General features: G+C 32.3%; 1 protein-coding gene and 1 long non-coding RNA gene across 2 annotated transcripts; one reads left to right on the forward strand and one right to left on the reverse strand.

Moving 5' to 3' along the window:
- Window positions 1-1,830: 1,830 nt before the first annotated feature.
- On the forward strand, window positions 1,831-13,455 carry COP1 (Transducin/WD40 repeat-like superfamily protein). The gene is made up of 13 exons (XM_085709385.1): window positions 1,831-2,172; window positions 3,088-3,165; window positions 5,551-5,706; window positions 6,049-6,405; window positions 7,425-7,582; window positions 8,560-8,625; window positions 9,339-9,417; window positions 10,635-10,790; window positions 10,930-11,028; window positions 11,273-11,377; window positions 11,845-12,024; window positions 12,454-12,564; window positions 12,645-13,455. The coding sequence occupies exons 1-13, from the start codon at window positions 1,855-1,857 to the stop codon at window positions 12,813-12,815; spliced, it is 2,034 nt and encodes a 677-aa protein (XP_085565511.1). The 5' UTR covers window positions 1,831-1,854; the 3' UTR covers window positions 12,816-13,455.
- Window positions 13,456-16,323: 2,868 nt separating this feature from the next.
- LOC146924350 (uncharacterized) lies at window positions 16,324-19,522 on the reverse strand. The gene is made up of 2 exons (XR_015010102.1): window positions 16,875-19,522; window positions 16,324-16,639 (listed from the first exon to the last, which is right to left on the reverse strand). It is a non-coding gene; the product is annotated as an uncharacterized LOC146924350 (long non-coding RNA).
- Between the last annotated feature and the right edge of the window lie 4,122 nt (window positions 19,523-23,644).

Genomic DNA, 23,644 nt, shown 5'->3' on the forward strand with positions numbered 1-23,644 from the left:
TGCATCGCTTAAATATGTGGTCACAAGTGTTTTTATGCTGTAAATATTTTGTGGTTACACTTTTTATTTTGTAATTCATTTTAAAGTTGTAATTTTTTTTGTACCAAAAAAAAAAGTTGTAATTTTTTTTTTTGAGGAAGTTGTAATTATTTTATATTGTTACTTTTACTAAAAAATTTGAGACACGTTTCTTTTGTTCGGATTATTTTATGGTTTGCAACAATTGAAACAACAAGTCTACAATGTATATATAAGATTGAAGTTAGAATAGAAAAACAAAATCGCTATTTTCCTTTTACTTTTTGTTTTATTGAGAGTCAATTTATTTGTGCTAATATTTCTCTTTGATTTATTAACTTAATGATAGTTATGTTTCATTTTTTCAACGGAGTGATCCTAATACTTTTTTTTTTTAGAAACCTAGCTAGATGAAAGAACATATGGTACTCACTTAGTGTATGTGTACAACAACATCCGTATATGAGACATGTATCAATCAAGAGTGCTGCTATTACGTACGAAATAAAAGTGCAAGAAAAGCAAGAATGACTGTATATGTTTAGCTTTAGATTAACTGGAAAATGTTAGTTCCGTGAAATATGGAAATCATGGCCGTTCCTTGGTTAAATTTAGGGACATGATCTGTTTGTGCATTTCATGCTTGAACTTTCCCGTAACATTAAGCATTACCCATCAATGTATTCATGAATTTGTTATGCATGAGAAAACACAGGGTTGAAATGAAAAAATGGATATCAACATGGAAGCCGTTAAGTGCAATGCCATAAACTAGGGTGATTTGGTGGGGAAATTCTTAAGTTAAGAATGTGTTTGTTTAAATGAAAGCATGTGAGAGATTTCAACGGTGGATGGGATAAGAGTTAGAGGTAGAACCATACTCCTCATTCATCGCTTCCCATATTTATTCCTCTCTAATCAAACAACCTTAAAATTTCTTTCAATGAACACATGATTAATGTAAGTAGAAAATCAACAATTTTAGATTAGTAAGAATGCAATGTGAGTAGACATGTATTTTAGAGAGTATTGCACTTCACATCTTGATGATGTAAAATGTTCTCATTGACCAAATTTTTTTGTTAGATTCATACCACAATCCACACATACATATATCTAAAAGTGCTTGCTCAACATTGTATTGTCATGCATTCTAACTTGTGAAGTTATGTATGTTCATCTACTCCTATACAATAACGACAAAAATGCGTCATTCCACTACATGACTTAAATCACGTCATAATGTTTTATCATTAACTATATTGTTCATCTACTTCTACAATCATATAATATTACCAAATGCATATGATTATATATCAACTATACAAATTCATCGAAAAGAAAAAATAACTACATTCTTACATAAGTAATTATGTTAAGAGACAATTCAGTCGAACATTAAATACGAACATGTATTCCATTTAAAATTCAAATTTTAGTTTACCATATTATTAATCCATTTCTCGTATACATTAATGTTCCCGTGAGTATAACTCAGTTGGCTGAAACATGCATCGTTATATTTAGAGGCCGGAGCTCGAACCCCAGACACCCCACTTGTTTACCTTAAAAAAGGTGAATTCTCCCGGTCTACTTGAAAAGAAAAAAAATACATGTAAAACAAGATTTTTTTTCTCCATCATTAATTAACAATAATTCATAAGAGGCCAGCATTTTGTGATGTCGCTTATAGCATCACATCAATCACGTGGAAATATACCACCCTCACAAACATCACATTCTTGGACCCACTTTCTTCCACTCTAAACCCGCTTCTCTTCAAATCACCACCACACGCATCAAAACCATTTCATCTCAAAAACCTCACATCACACCATGGAAGAACACTCCGTCGGACCACTCGTTCCCGCCGTCGTCAAACCCGAACCATCCAAAAACCTCTCAACCACTGTAACCGTCACCGGAGACATCGCCGGCGGTGACAATTTCCCGATCGCAACTATGACGGAGTTAGATAAAGACTTTCTATGTCCGATTTGTATGCAGATTATCAAAGACGCGTTTCTTACAGCTTGTGGTCATAGCTTCTGTTATATGTGTATTATTACTCATCTTCGGAATAAAAGTGATTGTCCTTGCTGTGGTCATTACCTTACCAATAGTAATTTGTTTCCGAATTTCTTACTCGATAAGGTTCGTCGTAATCGTTATCGCAATCGCAATTCGTGTTCATGTGTGCTTTCGCTATGGATTTAGTAACTGCTAGTGTTTAATTGATAATTTGCGTTTTGAATTGTGATATTTCGGTTTTGGAACTGCGTTTGAGATTAGATTAAGATTTAAGAAACTACTTGAGGTCTGTTTGGATTGACTTATTTGAGCTTATCTAATGACATAAGCACTTGTGAGATTGCTTGGAAAAACTTATGAAAACAGCTTACGACATGTTCATAAGCTGTTTTCAGTTTATTTTTGTAAGTTTTCCAATATAGCAAATGAAAACAGCTCATAGCTTATGCGAAAACAATTTAAATTTATTTTATCTTTTGTTATAGAAATAACTTATACATAAACACTTATCATAATAAGCACTTATACTATGAGCTACAAGTTAAGTTGTTTATCCATACATATGAATGAATTCGGCTTCACAATGCTTGTTGTTTAATTGCTATAGATTAATTGATATTTTGCATTTTGAATTGTGATATTTTGGTTTTGGAATTGTCTTTGAGATTAGATTTATGCCTGTTTGGATTGGCTTATCTGAGCTTACATACTGGTATAAGTTTTGTAAGTATGTTTGGGAGAACTTATGAAAACAACTTACAACAATTTTCATAAGTTTTTTTTTCCGGCTTATTTTAATAAGCTCTCCATATAGCTTATGGAAATAGCATATACAAAAACAATTTAACTTTATTTTATCTTTTGCTATATAAATAGCTTATGTAAGCTTATACATAAGCACTTATCATGATAAGTGCTTGTGCTATAAGTTGCAAATAAACTGTTTACCCAAACAGAGCCTAACGCTCAGGAAATTGCTTGTTTTATGAATGAATTCGGTTTCTAGCTCATTGTTAACGGTTCTGTACCAATTTGTAGCTACTAAAAAAGACGTCGGATCGTCAAATATCGAAGACCGCTTCCCCCGTGGAGCATTTCCGGCAGGCGATACAAAAGGTTGGTTGCACTCTTGTTTCTTGTTTTGGTTTGCAGTTTGTTTTGTGGTGACTTATACCTTTGTTGTTGTTGATCTTGTTTTACTTAATAATTCATTTTTGCTTCTAGTTTTATTTCAAACAACGAATATTTAGTTTTGAGTACAATGTGGAATACATGACCTATGTAACATCTGCATTTCGGAGTCCGGTGTATGACACGTCTGTATCCGATACTGACACAACATGTATGTGGTTACATTGAATCAGTTCCATTTTTCAAATTATTACCAGCGTCTATGTGTCAGTATAATTGTCGTATCCGGTGTCCGTGTTAGTGCTTCATTGTACTTGGCACGATATGTATGGGTTTAACAGGGGTGGTTAAACAAAACTGGATTAACTTTTAACTGTCGTGATTCCTTTGTTTACCATGCTAATTGTACAACAGTGAGAGGTATTTATTGCAATTGTAGGCCTTTTTTCTTCTTCTGTTTTTTGATGAAGCAATAGTAGGCCGTTGTGTTCCACTAAATCATTAATATAATTCTACAAGAAATTTTGAAGTACCAGGAAGGACAAAACTTACATACAGTACCATAGCCAGTTAGAACTAGACACGTGTACTCGTTCGACACCCATTTTAACACCGTTCTCAATAATATCCCTTTTTTTTTTGTTTGACCCACTTCTCTATTCTCTCTCTGCTTCGAGTTCCCTTGCCCTTCTTCATTCTCTGTCTAAGACAAAACACAAAACATAGTCGAGATCCTTTCCTTCTTGTGGATTGATGATAATATTTGAAACATCACCGGAGGTTTATTGTCATGCCGGCAGGAATACAATTCAGAGGGGTTTGTCTTGAATCATGACATGATGGAGGATTACAGGGACGAGATTCAGAGTTATTGTGAAGTAGATCTGGCTGTTTTTTACTCCCATGGCAGTGAGTTCGGATTCCGATTCCACCATGTTCCAAGTGCACTGATAACATTACCATAGTTTTGGTCTTTTTAAGAGTAGTTTCCTTCTGGAAAGTGACACATTGATTTTTCTGCAATTAAAAAAATCGAATTTTTTGTTTTGTTAATTGGAACTGTGAATCACGAAGAATGCATCTCATAGGAAATCATTCTTCCTTCAATCTAGAGCAAGCCTTGCGATGTGGGTTTCAGCGATATGATTCAACTTAACCAGTGTTAACAGCGTTAAACTTAAATATTAAGTAGTACACGTGTCTATTTCTAATTGGAGAACAGTAAAACAGTACCTATGGTACTGTATGTAAGTTTTGTCCTTCCAGAAAAGATAACGAAAGAGAATGATACTAATAGTTCCCCTGTTCTCAGCCTCTAATCTAAAGTTTAGGGGAGGAATGCTGTATTGCCTGCAGTGCCAGTTTCTTGTAAGAGGAAATATAATCTGATTCTTTAATTTACGTCAATTCATTTGTCGAGAGGATTATATAAAACAGTAGGTGTTAGATCAAAGTATATGGTTAAGAATAATACTATTTTAAATTGCAAGTCACTATTTCCCATGCGACTTTTTTCTCCTCCTGTCCTGCCTTTTCTCTCGACCGACTGGCTTTTAGAGTTTATTATTATTACACACACCGACCGTCCATATCAATAATTGGAAAACAATTTATTTTGAAGCCTAATGTGAGTGGAGAACAAGGTCCATCATTTTCTGTTCCAATGGAAAAGTGCATCTCATAAACAATAATGCCACAATTTGCATCATTTTTCCTTTACCCTCTTTCATGTTTGACAGAGACAGTACAGAACCAAACCCAAAGGAAAAAATTTAAAACAAAACAAAAAAAACCGTGCGTAGTGGGTTTTGTTACGGGGTGTTCTCCTGAATTGCGAGTGGTGAGTTCTTGGTGGCTGTGCTCGTGATTGTGAATCTGGCTGGGTTATTGGAGTAGAGTCGTGGTCTACTATAGCCTTGATTTTTGAATGTATCCAGACACACCTTCACTTAACCACAATAAGTAGAACACCAGTGCAAGATTCACCATTCTGACAACTCCGTGTAGTTTTCTGAACGAAAATCTATCAGAATCCAATGGCTATTGCCCATTCCCTTAATCTCTCACAATAACACAATCCTCTTGATTCTCGCAAATTTATTGTGTATATGCTACTAGATCAAGGAACAAAAGTACTAGTTTTAAATCTTGTCATATTTCATTGTCTAATTTATTTTATGAAAGGGTTTTAATTATATTGTAGATTTACCTGTTTATTAGCTTTGTTGAATTCAGACAACCTTTGTACTGAATATTACTCTATTTTTACACTTACATATTTCTGTATCACATAATCTATTGATCCTTGTTGATGCTTCAGTTGGTCTGTGATATATATATATTTTTAAAATTTTTTGAATCTTGAAACAGGGTTGTGAAGTGACAATGAAGGAGCTCGACACCCTTTTGTCACTCCTTGCTGAGAAGAAAAGAAAAATGGAACAAGAAGAAGCTGAGAGAAATATGCAAATATTGTTAGATTTCTTGCATTGCTTACGCAAGCAAAAAGTTGATGAGTTGAAGGAGGTGCGCTGGATGCAATCTCTCTCTCTCTCTCTCTCTATATATATATATATATATATATATATATATATATATATATATATATATATATATATAATTTTTGACTAAATTACTATTCAGTAACTAAGTCTATTTGGTTTTTGAAAAATATGTAAATGTTTTTGTAATCATTAATAGAATCAGGACGAAAACATAACACATTTTCTCAAACCAAATAAGTCCTTACTCCATGCGTTTCCATTTTTTCTTTCCGCTGTCTGTATGAGGTGGTCTTTATTGTACTAGGCATGTTTCTTTGTTACATACATTGCTACTTATTGCAATCAATTGGTGTTTCATACATAGGTGCAAACTGATCTCCAGTTCATAAAGGAGGACATTGGGGTCGTGGAGAAACATAGAATGGACTTATATCGTGCTCGGGATCGGTACTCTGTGAAGTTGCGGATGCTTGATGATTCTGGTGGAAGAAAATCATGGCATTCATCAATGGACAAGAATAGCAGTGGCCTTGCATCTAGCCCTTTAAATATTCGAGGAGGGTTGTCTTCAGGGAGCCATACTAAGAAAAATGATGGAAAGTCTCAAATCAGCTCTCATGGACATGGAATCCAGAGAAGAGATCCCATCAGTGGATCAGATTCACAGTATATAAATCAATCGGGTCTTGCTCTAGTTAGAAAGAAGAGGGTGCATACACAGGTATTTCTTGTTTAATTTTCTGTGCTTGGAATTTTTTATTTTTATGTGCATTGGTTTTTGAAATTTTAATGGATGTTTAGAAAAGCTTTGTGCCAGCAAAGAAGTGTTTCATGACAGGACATACTTAGCATTTCTGGGGAAATATAAGATTTTAGCTTTTGATTTTATCTGAAAAAAAATTTGGCAGCAATTTGAGGTTTGAATGATCTTGTTGAAATGTTCAAATGTGCACTTCTGCTACCTACAATATTAATAGTTACCTAAACATTTTGTTGTGGTCAATTCTATTTTTATGTTGCCACAAGCTTGATGATAGATGTAGCTGTAGCACATCTTAGGAGAGCCTTAGATTTAACTCCATAACTGTTTGGTTTTACTTACAGAGCTTAGGAAGGCGGTAACAAATTTAGGACGTGTGAAGGTTTAAATAAGTTAGAAGTCATTAAAATAGGTAGAAAATATTGGTTTTTTCAAGTTTATTATAGCCTTTTCTTGAAGTTATGTGCAGTCTTTCATGTATAGAGGAGAAGGAATTCTTAGAATAATAAAGTAACATTGATCATATGAATAATATTTCTGATGTCATTACATAAGAGCTAGTACTCATCCTTTATTACCAATACAATGTTCTTAATCCTAATTAAATAAGGAAAAAAATAATGAAAACCAGAAATATGAAAGCCTATTCTAAAAGATACTCTAACATAACAGTGTGATTCTAAAAGATACTCTTAACATAAAACTTCTTGAGATTTGAAGTCACAAATGAAGCTCAGCACAATATTGCTCTAGTTTGGAACTGCTAAAATAACCATGAAACAAAAATGCATTTAAATGTAACTTGCATAGCTGAGTAGCAGACACCATACTGCTTATGAAGAGCAAGGACTTGTATCAACTTCAAATTCAAAATCCTGTTCTGTTTTTGAGTTTCTTTGCTTCTTACTGGATTTACATCTATATACTTGGTTTATTCTCTCCCTCTATGAATCCCATCTGATTTCCCTCCCTTGGTCCAGTTCAATGACCTACAAGAATGTTATCTACAAAAACGACGGCAGGCTGCAGATAAGCCACATGGCCAACAAGAAAGAGATACGAATTTCATAAGTCGAGAAGGTTACAGTGGTGGTCTTGATGATTTTCAGTCAGTCTTGACAACTTTCACACGCTACAGGTATTACTATCTGTCTTTGTGTTATTTGAAATATCAATTCATATATTGTTGGGATAGAAGGGAAAAGGGTCATTTTTGTGGAAGAATATAGGGAGTGAAAGTTGTTAGGAATAGTTTGAGCATTTAGTTAGTTAGAGGCGCATCAATTTGATAAATGTGAGAAATAGGCATATAAAGAATGTATTATAAAATTTGCATTTTGTGTGAGTTGAGCAAATGCTCTACTATATAAGGGAAAACCGTCTGTTGAAGTTATCGAGTTTTAGGTAATTAAGAAGGGAATAGAATGAACAAAAGACTTCAAATTTTTAATATCGTTTGATATAATGATTTGATATAGATATAATGATTTGATATAAAAAGACTAAATACTAACCCTTATTTATTCTAATACAAGACTCCAAATCTGAATTAAATAGGGATGCAAATCATGATAATAACAAGGAAATGTGAAGATTGATAGGTAACCCCACCTGGTTAGTTGTTATAATGGCTTGACACAAAATACAATAAATACTGACCCTTATTTGTACTATAATGTTTAATGTCTAATACACAAGACATCCATTCTTCATTAAATAGGGAAGCAAATCCTGATAAAGAAAACTGGAAACCAATCTCAAGTGATAGTCAAAGATAAGAAACTAAACTATGAAATAATCTAAGATATTTTAAGATAATATCAAATCACTGTTCTTTTTTTATCAAATCATAGTCGTTGATAATTTCAAACCATATTCATATTTCAAAGTCTTCATTATTTCTATTCCTTCTTTATCTTAAAAATAAAAGCTATAAATTCAACATGCTTTATGAAGGGAAAACCATTGGAGGATAGTTCTTATTATGTTCAATTTCAATCTGTCAACATAATATTTTTTTCCTTTCTCAATTTCCATTTGAGATTCCTACAAATTAGTATTTTCTTGAGTTAGTAATATAGAGTTCTCTTAATCCTTTTTGCTTTATTGAAACAGTCGATTGAGAGTCATTGCAGAAATAAGACACGGAGATATATTTCATTCAGCCAACATCGTTTCAAGGTGAGTTATTATATGAAATTGCCCATTGAATTTTTGGTATTCATCTGGTATTTACCTCTGCAGTCATGACTTTACAGAAATAAAGTAATCAATGTTTTTATTGCAACATATTGTCGGTTACTGCATTATGGTTGGCCTCAAAGTCATGCTATGGGCCAACAATGGCTGTGTTCTTAATTTAGTCGCTAATATTCTATTTCTTCACTATTTTGTAATAATGTGTATGATCTGAGATACATTTGATTCTTTCTGATTGCTGAGACAAAAGGTTTTCTCTTTCTTTTGCTGTTTTCCCTTTCATTGAATGTTGGTAAGGTTTTCATACTATGTTCTTCATCAGCACTGCTCTGAACATGCATTTAACTTGAAGAGTCATCAATCTTCATCATCAGATCTCTTAGTTAGCAATTTCTTTTTTCTGTATACCATTGAGTTCACACACACTTATATATTTGTGGATGGATAATGATTTTACATCATTATGTACATAGATATAACAGGACATCTTAAAAGTGCTGTAGAACCAACATTATTGTAATTAAGACACTCTTGTAGATAAGGGCACCGATATTCCTACTGTGACTTACCTGTGTGCTAGTAATTTGAATGTATTGGTGAACTGTTGTGTCTGGATGAGTGCTAGATTGTTAGTATTTAAATTGTTAATTAATACTATTTTCACTGAATACATGGATTCACCTTGTGTATTGCAGCATAGAGTTTGACCGTGATGACGATTTGTTTGCTACAGCTGGAGTTTCCCGACGCATTAAAGTTTTTGATTTTTCTGCGGTAAGATGGATGACATTTACTTTTTTAATTTAAATATCATTTTTATTTTATTTTCTTTTGATGGATATGTAACATTTGTAGAACTGTCCTTGTATATACATTATGTTGATAAATGCTTCAGTGAGATAGATCCACTTATGTTAAAATACTACATCACCTTGTCATTTGAAACATAAAATTTCTGTGTTTCTCTTTAATTTTAGACATTAAATAGATGTGATCTTATCAACATATGTGGAAGTTTATGAATAGAGATAGATGCACAATTTTTACATTAAGAGAAATCTTAATATAAGAGAATCCATTCCGTGCTTCAACTTTCCTGTGGTGGCAATATGGGTCGTTCTTATCACTTACATAAAATATATCACTTTTATGAATTATGAATTCAATTTTTTTTTACAAGTGCTTACTTTCATCCTAACTTCACCAATATATATCATCTTTAATTAAGCTACCAAAATTGGATTCTCAACATATGACTGAACAGTAGTAATCCTTCAAGAGGCAATGAACTACGGGATAAAAGTGAAGAGTTAGAAAGATTCACTTGCTTTAAAATGAAGCATATACTAGATTATTTACTTCCATCTCCTTGGAATTATTTACTGCACCTATATAAGCACAGGGAGCAATCTGTATCACTACATAATATTGGTTGAACGGTTGTAATACCTCAAGCTAGTCATAAGGGTGTCTGATGGAGTCTAATGTAGAAAAATATGTAATGCTGGGTTAGTGGTTGAAAGATCAAAAGAAGATAATGGAGAGTAGTACTTAAGTGGATGCAATTGTTGTATTGCTTAAGTAATCAAGAGATCCAAGTCTCTCCCTAGTTCCCGTCCTAATTCTCACCAATTGACTGACCTCCTTCTCAACCCCCTCTTCTTGTTTATAGGTAACATGCCATGTTTTTTCTAACTATCTCAACATAACTAACTAAGTTTCATAACTAACAGACCTATGAGCGGATTTTGGTCAATATGTGGTTGCGCGAACAGGGGGAAAATCCTCTCTCTAGAAGCTCCAAGCTCTGCAAATGACTGAAATATTCCTTGGGTATTCAATAATATGCCGACTGGTGTTCTTCTAGTTTATTGTTTTGGAATTCTGTTTTTGATTTTATTTTTGGCCATTTAGTTCCCTACCAGGTTCACTCTTGTAATGTTGCTGGAAATAAAAATAAAACGACAATTCCCTATGTTATTGCTTTTCAGGTTGTGAATGAACCCACAGATGCTCATTGTCCTGTTGTGGAGATGACCACACGTTCAAAACTTAGTTGCTTGAGTTGGAACAAATATGCAAAGAATCAAATAGCTAGTAGTGATTATGAAGGAATTGTGACTGTTTGGGATGTGACCACTCGAAAGGTAATTGTGAACTCAAATAGACAGTTTTTCTTGTATCATCTGTTCGCGTATCTTATTTCACTGAAATTATTTTGACTGTTATATACTTGCTATGTTGTTCAGAGTTTTTTTGCTTATGACTATCACTTTCCTTTGGCAGAGTTTAATGGAATATGAAGAGCATGAAAAGCGTGCATGGAGTGTTGATTTTTCAAGAACGGATCCCTCTATGCTTGTATCCGGTAGTGATGATTGTAAGGTATTCTATAACATTTATTTAAAAGTTTTTTCGTCAATTTCACTGGAATGCGTCTGTACTTTCTGATATTTTTGCCACGAATATATGTAATGTCTTTTTTGTTTAAAAATGACAATTTAGCATTTCCTGCAACATGGAATTAATGGTAGATAAGTGATGAAATAGTAACCTTTTCTAATTTTGTTTTGATTTGTATTATTGAAAGTGACTAAACTAACGGTATTTCTTTCTATTCTTTGAGCAGGTCAAAGTTTGGTGCACGAATCAGGAGGCCAGTGTTTTAAATATAGACATGAAAGCTAACATATGTTGTGTGAAGTATAATCCTGGATCGGGGAATTACATTGCAGTATGTTCCTTTTCCTTCAGTTGGTACTTAGTAGAGAATATCTTGACTTGGTTCTCTTAAAATTTGATCCCATTTGTTTATTATCTTGTAATTTATCAGTCATCTGCCAACTCGTGGCTTTGCAGGCATTTCAAAGCAATATGCTTTATATTACATTATTATGAACATTTTCTCAAAAAATGGTTCTTCTGTAATTGCTCGTGTAATTGTAGTTAATAGTTAATACGAATGGTCGTATATATCCTCTAGAGATTGGCTTTCTTGCCTGCTCATATATGCTGCTCGTATATGTATTCTGGATAGTTTGTTTAAAGATACACCTCTAGAGACCATTAGGCTAGTGGCTGCATGTAGAAAATCTACCAGCAACGAAATTATAGCTCCTTGTCCGTAATAGTGCTGTGTGTTTTTATCTTCCTTATCCGTTTTGATTTTAGCTTGTCTTATACAGTTAATTTTTTTTACAGGTTGGGTCAGCAGACCATCACATCCATTATTATGATTTGAGAAATATTAGCCGTCCAGTCCATGTTTTCAGTGGGCACAAGAAGGCTGTTTCATACGTGAAATTTTTGTCCAACGATGAACTTGCATCAGCATCAACAGATAGTACACTGCGGTTATGGGATGTGAAGCAAAACGTACCAGTGAGTAATCTTAACCAAAATAGTTTATTGCTTAGTTTTGATTATTGTCCAATTTATCCTTCATAATTTGTAGATTTCTGTTGGCTTTTGTTGCTTACTCTAATAACAGTTTGCTTGCTGGAAGTTATGTGCCTACCAATAGTCTATTGTGACAATCTAAATATGACCAATTCTCTAGTTTATTTTTATAAGTCCAATTCTCTAGTTTCTTGTTGCACTCATATCCGTGTATTTGTGTATGATTATTGATACTATTGTTGGTATCACTTTATTATTCAATTTTTGGCTGAAACTTGTCAAAAATGTTTTTAAACAATAAAAGTTGACTAAATTTTTTTTGTTTTGAATTGTGTAAATTTGACTGAAGAATGTCTAATATTTTTGTACTTGGTTAATTGTAATATTTTCTTTTCATTCAAATGTGTACAGGTCCGCACTTTCAGAGGCCACGCTAATGAGAAAAACTTTGTTGGCCTTACAGTAAGTAGTGAATACATTGCATGTGGCAGTGAAACAAATGAAGTATTTGTCTACCACAAGGTTTGTGATGTTTAATTTTTCGAAGTGTTTCCCTCACATTTGTCCTGTAAATGACTAAAGAGCTGAATCACCCTTTGCAGGAAATCTCCAAGCCTCTGACTTGGCATAGATTTAGTTCCCCTGACATGGATGATGCGGAGGATGAGGCTGGATCTTACTTCATCAGTGCTGTTTGCTGGAAGAGTGATCGCCCCACCATACTAACTGCAAATAGTCAAGGCACCATCAAAGTGCTGGTGCTTGCTGCTTAAATACAAGGAAAATGAACAGAATGCTGAATCGGTATTGTTTATTCCTATGTTACAATTGTTGTACCACTAAAATTGTACATAGTATTTAAGTGTATATGGTAGGTTTTAGGGAACACCCCACTTAGTGGGATAAAGCTTGGCTGTTGTTGTTGTTGTGGTAGATTTTAGGGATCTTATTGAGGTATTAGCTGAGGACACTGTATGATGATAAACCAATTAAGAAACTGAACTTTTGCCAATTAAGGACCTCAAATTTGTTAAAATAATTAGTTTAGGATTAAGCAAAGCCAAAAGGAACAAAAGGTTGGAAAGTGGGGATGAAGTGGAGTTGGAGAGGTGGAGCGAGAAAGGAAAGGAAGCGGTGGTGGAACTCGAAGAGAGAGACAAGGAAGAGAGGAAAGAAGGTGGAATAGGTGGTGGACTAACTTGTAACAAGTAATTTTCTTGTAAGTGTGTCTATTATGATAAGATAAGGTTGTCATAGGAAACTCTGCCCTCATTTGTTCTCTTCAGAAGAGTTTTATTTAAATTTTCATTAAGGTGATTTCCATGTATCCGAGGAATTTTATTTAAATTTTCATTAAGGTGATTTCCATGTATTACATATTATATTTTCTCAAAAAAAATTTATTACATATTATATACTATTTTATACTATTAATATAATCATTATATTAATCTCTATTACGGCGATATTTAGATACGCCTTCTGTATTGAATTAATTCTCCCTTCTATATTTCTATTTCTCAAGCTTGCTTGAGTGGAGCCTTAGGCCCGATCACCGGAAAATATTTCCCTGATCTTCTCCTCTCATAGTCATGTACCATCATCATACAATACATCAACACTTAACAACAAACCGTCAAACCTGCACAGAATCTTTGGCAACCAGCGTAATTTTTTATCTAGGTCTTGCGCATCTCCACTGTTGGTTGGGATATTTTATTGTTTGTGTAATGCATTTTCCCCCCTTGATATTGTTACTCATGAGGGTAAGTTAAAGAGTACAAAAAAGGTCATCTGAATTTCTGTCTTGGGTACAAAATAAAGAATTTTTGTCTTGGATACAGAATAAAATATGCATTAAATATTTGCCTTTTCTCTCCCTCTTAGCCCACACACCAAGATTTGAAGTAGCCCTAATTTTTTATTGGAGTAGATTGAATTAGCAAAACATCAAAAAAGGATAATTTGTTTTTATTTTCCCTAAAAGTTGGGTTTGATTCTCTAACTTGGTGGGGAGATAGTGGCAGGGCGCATGCTAGTTATTGAGAGCAAGGGGGTCCTGATTTTTATTTGGTATTTTTTGTTATGCTAAACAACTTTATTCAATAGAATCCTTCAAAAAAAAAAACTTTATTCAATAGAAGATAAAATAAAGGTTGCTACAAACACAAGATGTGTCGGGGATTCCCCAACCACAACAGTTAGCTAAGCCAACTAAATCCTAAGCAAAAGTATGCAGAGTTCATAAATCACTATGGCCATACCAAGCCAAAATCTAAATCCAAGCAGCCAAGTTAACGTCTCCACACTTGGTTGGTGGTTAAGGAGAAATGAGCAACGGGTGTCTTCTTAAATCATGGTTACAATAATTGACTTATGTAGGTACAAATTGACTATAGGTGGTCTCAGTTTTGACCAACCAAATCACATAATTTTGATCATCATATTAGCCTTGTACACCATTTTCAATTCCAAATGACAAACAATTTCGGGACATACCACCAAGTAATGTAGGTACAAGCTTGGCTAGAACTAGATTTAACAAAAATGCACCAAATGAGTAACAAAACAGAGGAAATAGAGGCAATCTGAAAGGATCAAACCACAATCATGTTACTTTGGCTAGGGGGAGGACGATTTGGTCATAGAAATGGGGGGTGGGGGTGTGCGGCCATGGAGGTAAAGAATAGAGGCTGTGGTTTCGGGAGTGGACACTCCACCCTGTGAGAGGAAGGGAGAGAAAACAGTGGAAAGACACCAGATTTGCACTGTTTGTAGAGATTCTCGGCAGTGGCTGGTTGAATGCACACAGTGGGTATTGATAGAAGCTCGTGACAAAGAGTTGGCGAGAGGATGGCTTGTGGGAATCTTGGGTCAAAACCCCGACGAAATGGAGAATACTTCCATAGAAGAGGGGGAAACGCACCATAGGAGAAGAAACCCTAATCAAAATCAAAATTAATACTAAATTTTAAACTTTGGAAAAGGTATTAATACCTTCTAAGCATCCCGCTCTACACCCTATCGTAAAGTTAAGTTTTTGTTTCGTGATTATAGCTAGGTTTTTATAATAAGCAAAATGCTATTAAGAAAAGTACAAAGGGTACTTCAAACTCATTATAGTACAAGAAAGTTCACCACTTTATAAACACATCATCAATTTGCAAAAATAATGCTAGAGTTTCTTTTCTCCTTACAAATATACCAAGACCATGAGATAGTTTTGATGCAATTCATAACCTTTTGAATGTCTCAATATATCTCCACCCTTAATGATAATAGCATTTGTCATGTCATGTTCCATATACTCCGAGTAATGGCAAGTCAAATTAACGCTTTTGCTTTCTTACCCATTTTGATAAAAATAGATCAGATATAGTAGGGTTTACATGTCAAACTATATGTAACTTAAATTCAATACTTTTTACACTTTTTCTTTTTGAAGGATTCAATACCTTTTAAGCCTTTTTTCAATTAAAAAAAATACCTATTAAACTTTGGAAAAAGCTATTTGATCTACACAGAGCCACCACACACAACCATTAAAACTCAATATTCAAAGACTAGCCGCTCAATCAATATACTAGTGAATATGGAGAAAATATACAATTATTTATTTCCCATAATAATAAAAGGATGGTATGAACTATGAACATCGTACTTCAACAAACAGTGACATAATTAGAATTTTCAAATGGTTGGGCATAGGAGTTCCACTATACACAAGCACCTCCAAAGATAATTTTAATCCTGTCAAGTTATTTAACTCATTCATGGACACTAGATCCGATCTGCATGGATGTTTTTTACAATCTATCTCTGAATCTTGAAACTTAATCTTCTTCCCTACTTTTTATTTTGTTCTTCTTCCAAATGTCCTTTGGTGTTGAAACTTGCAACGTAGAATAAAAACCAAAGAGAACAACAAAATTCAGGAAGTTTACAATTTTACATAGGTTCTATATAGCATATATATATATATATATATATATATATATATATATATATATATATATATATATATATATATATACACACACACACACACACACTAGTTAACAAAATAAGGGGATAAAGGTCAAAGCTACAAAACGAAACAATTACATAACACATAACCAATCCTTAATCAACAACTTTTTTATTATGACGAATTCCTTACAATAACTCCTTCAAACATAGGAGCAATACAAAAAATACATTTGATGTATAAGAGACATTAAATATTAAATATTAAGAAAGCCTATATAATTAAAAGCACCTAAATAAGCTATGGAACTTAAATGAGAGAATAAGGCATTGAAAAACACTAATATATAAGATTATCACATAGTATACTTTCCTAAATTTATTACAAATAATCTTGACCAAGACTTTCTAATTTTTTGGACTTGCAAGGTCAAGAAAATTTGAAAATTATTTATAAAGTTGAAAAAAATAAAAAAAAGATATAAGAAGAATAAGCTCAGGAGAGATATCGCCATGACAATCACCACACTTCCCTTTGTTCTTGAATATTGTAACCATCATCTTGAGGAGCCATGATAAAGAAGAACATTGTGGCCATTTCTTGTATGAAACAGTACTGCATGGTGAAAACCTAGAAACAGGTTGAAGAAGTTTAAGTGAGGGTGGGGGGGAGGGTTATAGTTGCATGAATGAATGAGATGTGTGGGAGTGAATGGAATATTGGAACTATATATATAATGAAAACTCAAGAGTGTGAGGAACTCTTGTGAGCCTTATGAGAGATGTAAAAAATGAGAGGGAAGGTGGAAATAAAAATGGAAAAAATGACATGAAAGACAGAGGCAGTGAATATAGGTGATGATTACCTGCACATAAAATTAGGGTTGATGTGTCGCTTTCTAGCTAGGGTAAGACAGAAAGGATAATGAGAGTTTGTTTTTCTTGGGATTCAAAAAATGAGTATCCCTTTATTCCTGCTAGGACCCTCTGCATACCCTCTTCAATTTTTATGTCATAAATTTTGATGTCAGGCTCTTGGCCTACTCATGCTGACATTCTTGCTACCAAGCTACAGAAAATAAAATACTAATAACTTTTACAAAAAAATAATGAATTCTACAAAAAAAAAGAGTGTTACTTTCAAATTTTCAACTTAGTTTGACTTCACAATGATAAAAAAATTGATTTTGAGTAAATTGATTATCTAATATTGATTACGACTAAAAGTAATTTAAAGATAAAATGATTTATATTTGAATATGTTCGTATAAATATAAGTTAAACAAAAATTTTATGTTTGAATACTATTTTATCGGTGTTTTTCTTTCATTTACTATTGTGAGATGAAATAGTCAAATACAACAGTTATTATTGTGAGATGATAAAGTAAAACTCGTTTAATTTCCAATGGTGAATTGTTTATTTGATTCATTAACTATGTACTCTCAGGTTCAGTGCATTGTACCATATTCCTCTTGCTACAATTTTGTGCATATTCTCATCCTCTTTAATCATCATGTACTAATATCCTACTATATACTATTACAATTTATGTGTCTACCTGGTAGGCATGGTAATTTGTTGATGTCATTATTAAACTGCACTCAGTTTAATTTTAGGCTAATTGAAAGTGCTTACATTTGTTCTCATGATAAAAAATTCTTGGTGACATTGATCTGATGATAATCTTTGAAGATTCTACATGACATTCATGCATGGGGTTTGGAAACCTATGATCAATAAGGCTAGCATCTTTTGTTTCCAGTGTACAAATTTGATAGAACTTCAATTAGTACATTTTCACTCTAAAGAAAAGTACTTTAATTAATATATATTCCAGAGATCACAAACAAAATGAAGATGAAAATATGCAATATTAAATAATATTATATATTCATATACTCATATATGACATTGTAAATTTGTAATGTTATTGCATGCACATGGGCTCTACCAAAAAAAAAAGTGCACATGGTGCATTAAATTGCTCATGATATTTTTGCCATAAACAAACTAACCTCTATACCACATCTTGTGATTCTGTTTTGCTAGTCCTGTTAATACATTTGTTTTCTATAGCTATAAAAAAAATTATGATATCATAAGCAAGAAGTTCATCTAATAACCAAAGTATGTGCTTAGGTAAGATAAGATTTAAATTATAGCTTTATTTTATAAAATTGATTTAGTTACAAGTATATTTGAAGTTAAATGTAAAAATTAAATGGAGATGCTTCTACTAAAACTGTTATTTCAATTTTTCATCTCTTAGATCACTTCTAAAAAATAAAAATAAGTATGTTTAGAAACAATGAAACATCTTTCAAAGTCACTACCATTAAGTCTTAAAAACATGGTTTTGATATGAGAGGCAGTTTCAAACATGCTACCTATAAATATGCTTTGAGGTCATAGCCACCCCACTGCAAGGGTTTTAGCTAGGTATAGTGACAAAAAACTATAATTAATTATTGAAGTAATTAAGGTACTTTTGACGTTTGACCATATTGAATTTATTTCTGCTCTGCAATGTTTTCACCCACTCATGTTTCACCAGACTTTTGCTGATCAACCCAAAATCCATTCACTTTTTATGCTATGTTCTACCATTTGCTGATTTTTTCCCTGCTTGGAAAACACAGCTATAGCCTTTTACTTTACTTTCACCTATTATGATTTACTAGTATTTACCTTTGTTTTTCTTTCTTTTATGATTTTGGTGCAATAACTAACTTGATTATTTATGTTATAATACATATTCCATATCAATTCTATTATGCACAAATGAGATAAGTTTTGTATTATACATAAATTAATTTTCAGCATTGAATGAATAAATTTTACAATTTGATCAAATGAAATATGATGTGAATTATCAATTTAATGGAGTAAAAGATATTTGTGAATGTTTCAAGACCATTTTATTTGTGATGGTAGATAAAGTCTATATTACTAATGTAATATAGGCTTGATCAATGGGAAACAAAATTCTAAAATCTTTTATGTGTGTATGTAAAATGCCAAAATTACGGTGGAAAATCACAATAGACAAGACACTACATTGAAACTTCTAAAAATAGTTTTGGGAGAGCTTTAAATTCACAATAGTGGTTGTTAACCGTTGAACCAAACATACACTTAAACAAACAAGAGAAACTATTAGTGTTTGGAACCAAACATACACTTGAACAAACAAGAGAAAGTATTAGTATTTGTTAAATTTTATTAAACAGCATTTCCATAACAACAACGATATTTAGACATCCAATATTTATCAACATTTATTCAACATCTCATTTTTATTGTTAATTTTTATTGTTTTCATCATTTTCAAACTTTAGATAGAAAAAATATAACATCTACCTCAAAAAGAAATTAGAGAATTTTTGTTCATATATATTTTCATTTCTAGGTTTATTGTGTTCATCATTTTTATCCTCAAGATCCTTCAAATACAAACACTCACTTTAAGAATTTGAATAGGACCACAACAAGGGTAATTTTTTTATTCTCACTATGAACCGTTCATGTAATTGGTCATTCCCATCCAATTGAAAAGCATAGCCATTAATTACATGTTACAACAATAGAAAATCCACAACTTGTCCCGTGAACTTAGCTCAATTGGTAGGACAATGCATTATTATATGCAGGGGCCGGGGTTCGAACCCCGGACACCCCACTTATTCACCTTATAAGGTGAATTCTAGCCACTAGGCTACCTGACCAAAAAAAAAAAAGAAAATCCACAACTTTATTGTACATACAAATTATTCTGATTTGAAAAAGAAATAACATAAACAAAGCCCTATAAACTTAGCTACAAAGGGATCTTCCCCACCAGTCCTACTTTACTGAATGTTGTTTTTGTCACTTTGCCTGTAACATCCCAAATTCACACAAAGCAAAACCCAAAGCCCTAATTCTCATGTCTTATGTAATAATAATATCCTCTTTTAATTAATTGTGGTCTGCATTGCAGTGTAAGGTCAATCTCAGATGGGGTATCTTATTTAATGTCACACATGACATAGTAACTAATAAAGTGCTAATACATTTTTTTTAATAGAAATTAACTTACAAAGACACATGACCAAAAATGGAAACTATAACATAAAAAGTAAGTCAAGGTAAAAAGTATAGGTTTGAACTGTAAGAAAATAAATTTTTTTTTTTTACAAAAATATATACACTGAAGAAGTAAATAAAATTATAAAAGTAGTGTATTGTTTGGTGCTTGGGACCATGAGCAAATCAAATATTTACCATGGCTGTAACACTGAAACACTGACCAATTTTGGATTTGTGGACAGTGTATGGTGGGGTGAGGGCAATTGCAATTTATACTTCCCAAATTGAGTGCTGTAACTGACAACCTTTTAATGTCTGATTCCATATCCTCGTGAAGTGATCATCATGAAATTTTAACGTCATGCTAGGTCAACCCTAATATATTTTTGCTATGAACTTGAATTTATGCTCTTTTTCTTTTTTTAAAAAAAAATTGAGTGTTTTTTCTTTTGTGAATAATCTTCACTTTTTAACCTTAATCATTTTCTGATTAGTTTCAAATTTTATATAAATATGAACAGAAAACTTCTTGTCAATAGGACATTGGTGCTTTTTCTATTGTTGATAATTTTTTTTTGTCTAAACAACAAATTATTTTGGTGGGTATGCATTGCTACTACCAAAAGATGAACATTAATGAGTTCAATCACTTGCCGACCTAAAGATTTCAATGAGTAGCTTAAAGAAATTTCTTTTAGATGCAATGTTTCACTAGATTGTGTTTTTTTAGATGATAGTATGCAATGTACAATAACATGCATGATTGATTATATGCAATATATGCTACATTATTTAAGATGAACAAAAAGAGAGAAGATTAAAATTGAAAAACTTATTAAATTGAGACAAAAAAAAAAAATAGAAAGTGGAGAAAGTAGTTAGTATACACATGACATGAACATGAGCATAAGAATGGCACATTGCAATAGTCCAAACCAAAAGCAAAAAAGCCATAAAACAATAGGTTAAAATATCAGACCCGTATTATATGGCAGAACATGCAGGACCAGTAGAACAGAATATATATGCTTATTAAGACTTTTCATTATTTACTTGCAACCAGAGAATTAGTCCTTATTAAGGCTTCTTGTAAACCATTAAAAAAAAGTTGCAATATGCATGCAAAAATTACTCTCATTTTCTTATATAAATTTTACTCTCCATTTTTTCCAATTAGAATGATTTTGAAAGTTTCCTCTGTCACTATATTTTTACTGAAAACAGAAGTACTTGCTGTTGTTACCAAGAAATTTTTACGGATACCGTAATGGCAATATATATATATATATATATTTTTGCCATTCAAAAAAAAAAAAAACTTTGTTTCCCTTTTGTTTTTTAAGTTGTGACCTACTTTTCACAATTTCATGAGTTGTGTGTGGACTCGTAGATACATTGGTCTTTGCATTTAATTCCCTTTGCAAATTGTGCATACTAGAAGCAATTGGTGTTCATTGATTTTGAATGCTATGCTATATTTAATGTTGTCATTTCAGTTTTCCTTGTATTTTCATTTTGTTTAGTTTATAAAAAATATTAATGAGTGAAATAGATTCACTATTCATTTTCAAATTATAAAAATGACCTGAAGCATACTTTAGAACATAACTTTCTAGTGTGTTCTTTAGAAGAAAAAAAAAACTTTCGTACATATATTAGAAAGTCGCATCAACACTTCTAATGAAAGATGTGTCTGATCTGTCTCGTGTTCGACATCAACACGACACAAATACTTATGATTATATTTAATTATATTATTTTCTCAAAATATTATAGATGTCGACGTGTCAATATCATGTTCAGTGTCTATGTGTGTGGAGTTCAATCTCTCCAAGGTTTTGTATTGCAATTCTGTTCACTTTATTTTGCCCTGTTGTGTGTACAATTCAACCAATAATTTGAATCATGTTGTATTAGAATTACATAATGGAATCTGTACTGGGAGGTTATGTTGGTAAGGAAAATAATTTGTTCTTTTTATTAAAATAAGTAAATGACTTATATTTTTCGTGTGTGTAAGTAATTTAAATTTGTGCTCGTGACCAACTAAGAATTATTCAATAATGGGGGGTTTACCTACAATTTACTATGGGGCTCTTACCCCCACTATGAAAACTTCCGGATCATCATTGTTGACGGTCTCGTTTTAATTAAGGGTTTCTCAATTTTAAAGGGGATCAATTGTTTCTTCACTTCCTTCCTTCATGGCTCAAACTCACAGCTCTTTAGGTGCTGGTGAAACGTCTTACCAACTAATTTGCACTTCGTTATCAAATCATTTGCATAATCACATTAAATTCACTAAACTAGTATCCAAAATTATCAAATCACCTTAATAACAATTATACCTATATATAAAGGGATACGTGATGTTGGTGTCATAATTTTCTTTCAATTACACCCTTTTATTTAAGCCTTTTTTTTTTTGGTTACATTTAAGCTATTGAAATAATAATTTTGTATTTTTTTTATAATATTATTAAAAAAATTAATTAAAAAAATTAGTTAAATATCATCATGATAGAAACAATTCCACTACAATATAAACAATATAAGTCAAATCTTTATTTGATTGTGCAATATTCAAGTATAAAATATATTCAAATACAATTTCACCTTTTTTTCCTGGAGATATAATGTGGTATATCTCCGTTCACCACAACGAAGAGATAATGTGGTTTATGTACAAATAGTGAAAAGAGATAAATGATATTAGTTGTGTTGAAATGGTTATTTTTATTTTTTATTTGAACATGGGGTTGTAGAACTTTATGTATAACTAACCGTTGGTTCATGCTAAGGATTTTTGTCAAATAGTATTGACTTGGATATTGCAAGTATTTTTTTTTAGCATGAATGAGCTTTTAAAATATGAAATTTTTAGTTTAGAAATTGTTTGGATAAAGACCGGTGAAAACTTCACTCATCCATTATGTCCTGGAAGTTTGTGAGTCATTACCAACATTTAAGTATGTTATCATGAGTTAGTGTTAGCCTGTTCGCCGGTCATGACTCAAAGGTGGGTCGTGACAAAGTTGGTATTCCTTTTGATCACTTTGGATATAAATTTTCAAAATCTACTAGTGTTCGATGTGAACGTTTAGTGTTCAAATCTACGGTATTTCTTTCATGTTTTCGTATGAATTTTATATTTGATGCTTGAAAATTGATATGTAAATAGACCAAAAGGACAAAAATGACATAAGAAAATAAAATGATGAAACTATTATATTAAATTAAGTTAAAGGACGACCAATTGTCCTCATAAATTTAATTCAATTGATAAGGACGTTGCATAATATATATATACAAGAGTCGGATTTTGAATCCTAAACATCTTTAAGCTCACATATACGTCTTTAAATTTTGTCACCGACACTCGTTCACGTTTTAGATGTGTTTATTTGTGTACGAAAAATAGTAGTGAACATTGTTAGACTTGTCTTGGACATGCACAATGAGACTGAGTGGACTTCTTCTCTTAATGAGACCTTTCTTACGTGTTTCCAACACACACAAAAATAATTCATTAAAACAGGCATGTTATATTAATATAATATAGTAT

The sequence above is a fragment of the Medicago sativa genome, chromosome 5 (assembly GCF_051527215.1).
Source record: "Medicago sativa cultivar Bolivia chromosome 5, Bolivia_mono, whole genome shotgun sequence".
In the NCBI taxonomy this organism is placed as follows: domain Eukaryota; kingdom Viridiplantae; phylum Streptophyta; class Magnoliopsida; order Fabales; family Fabaceae; genus Medicago; species Medicago sativa.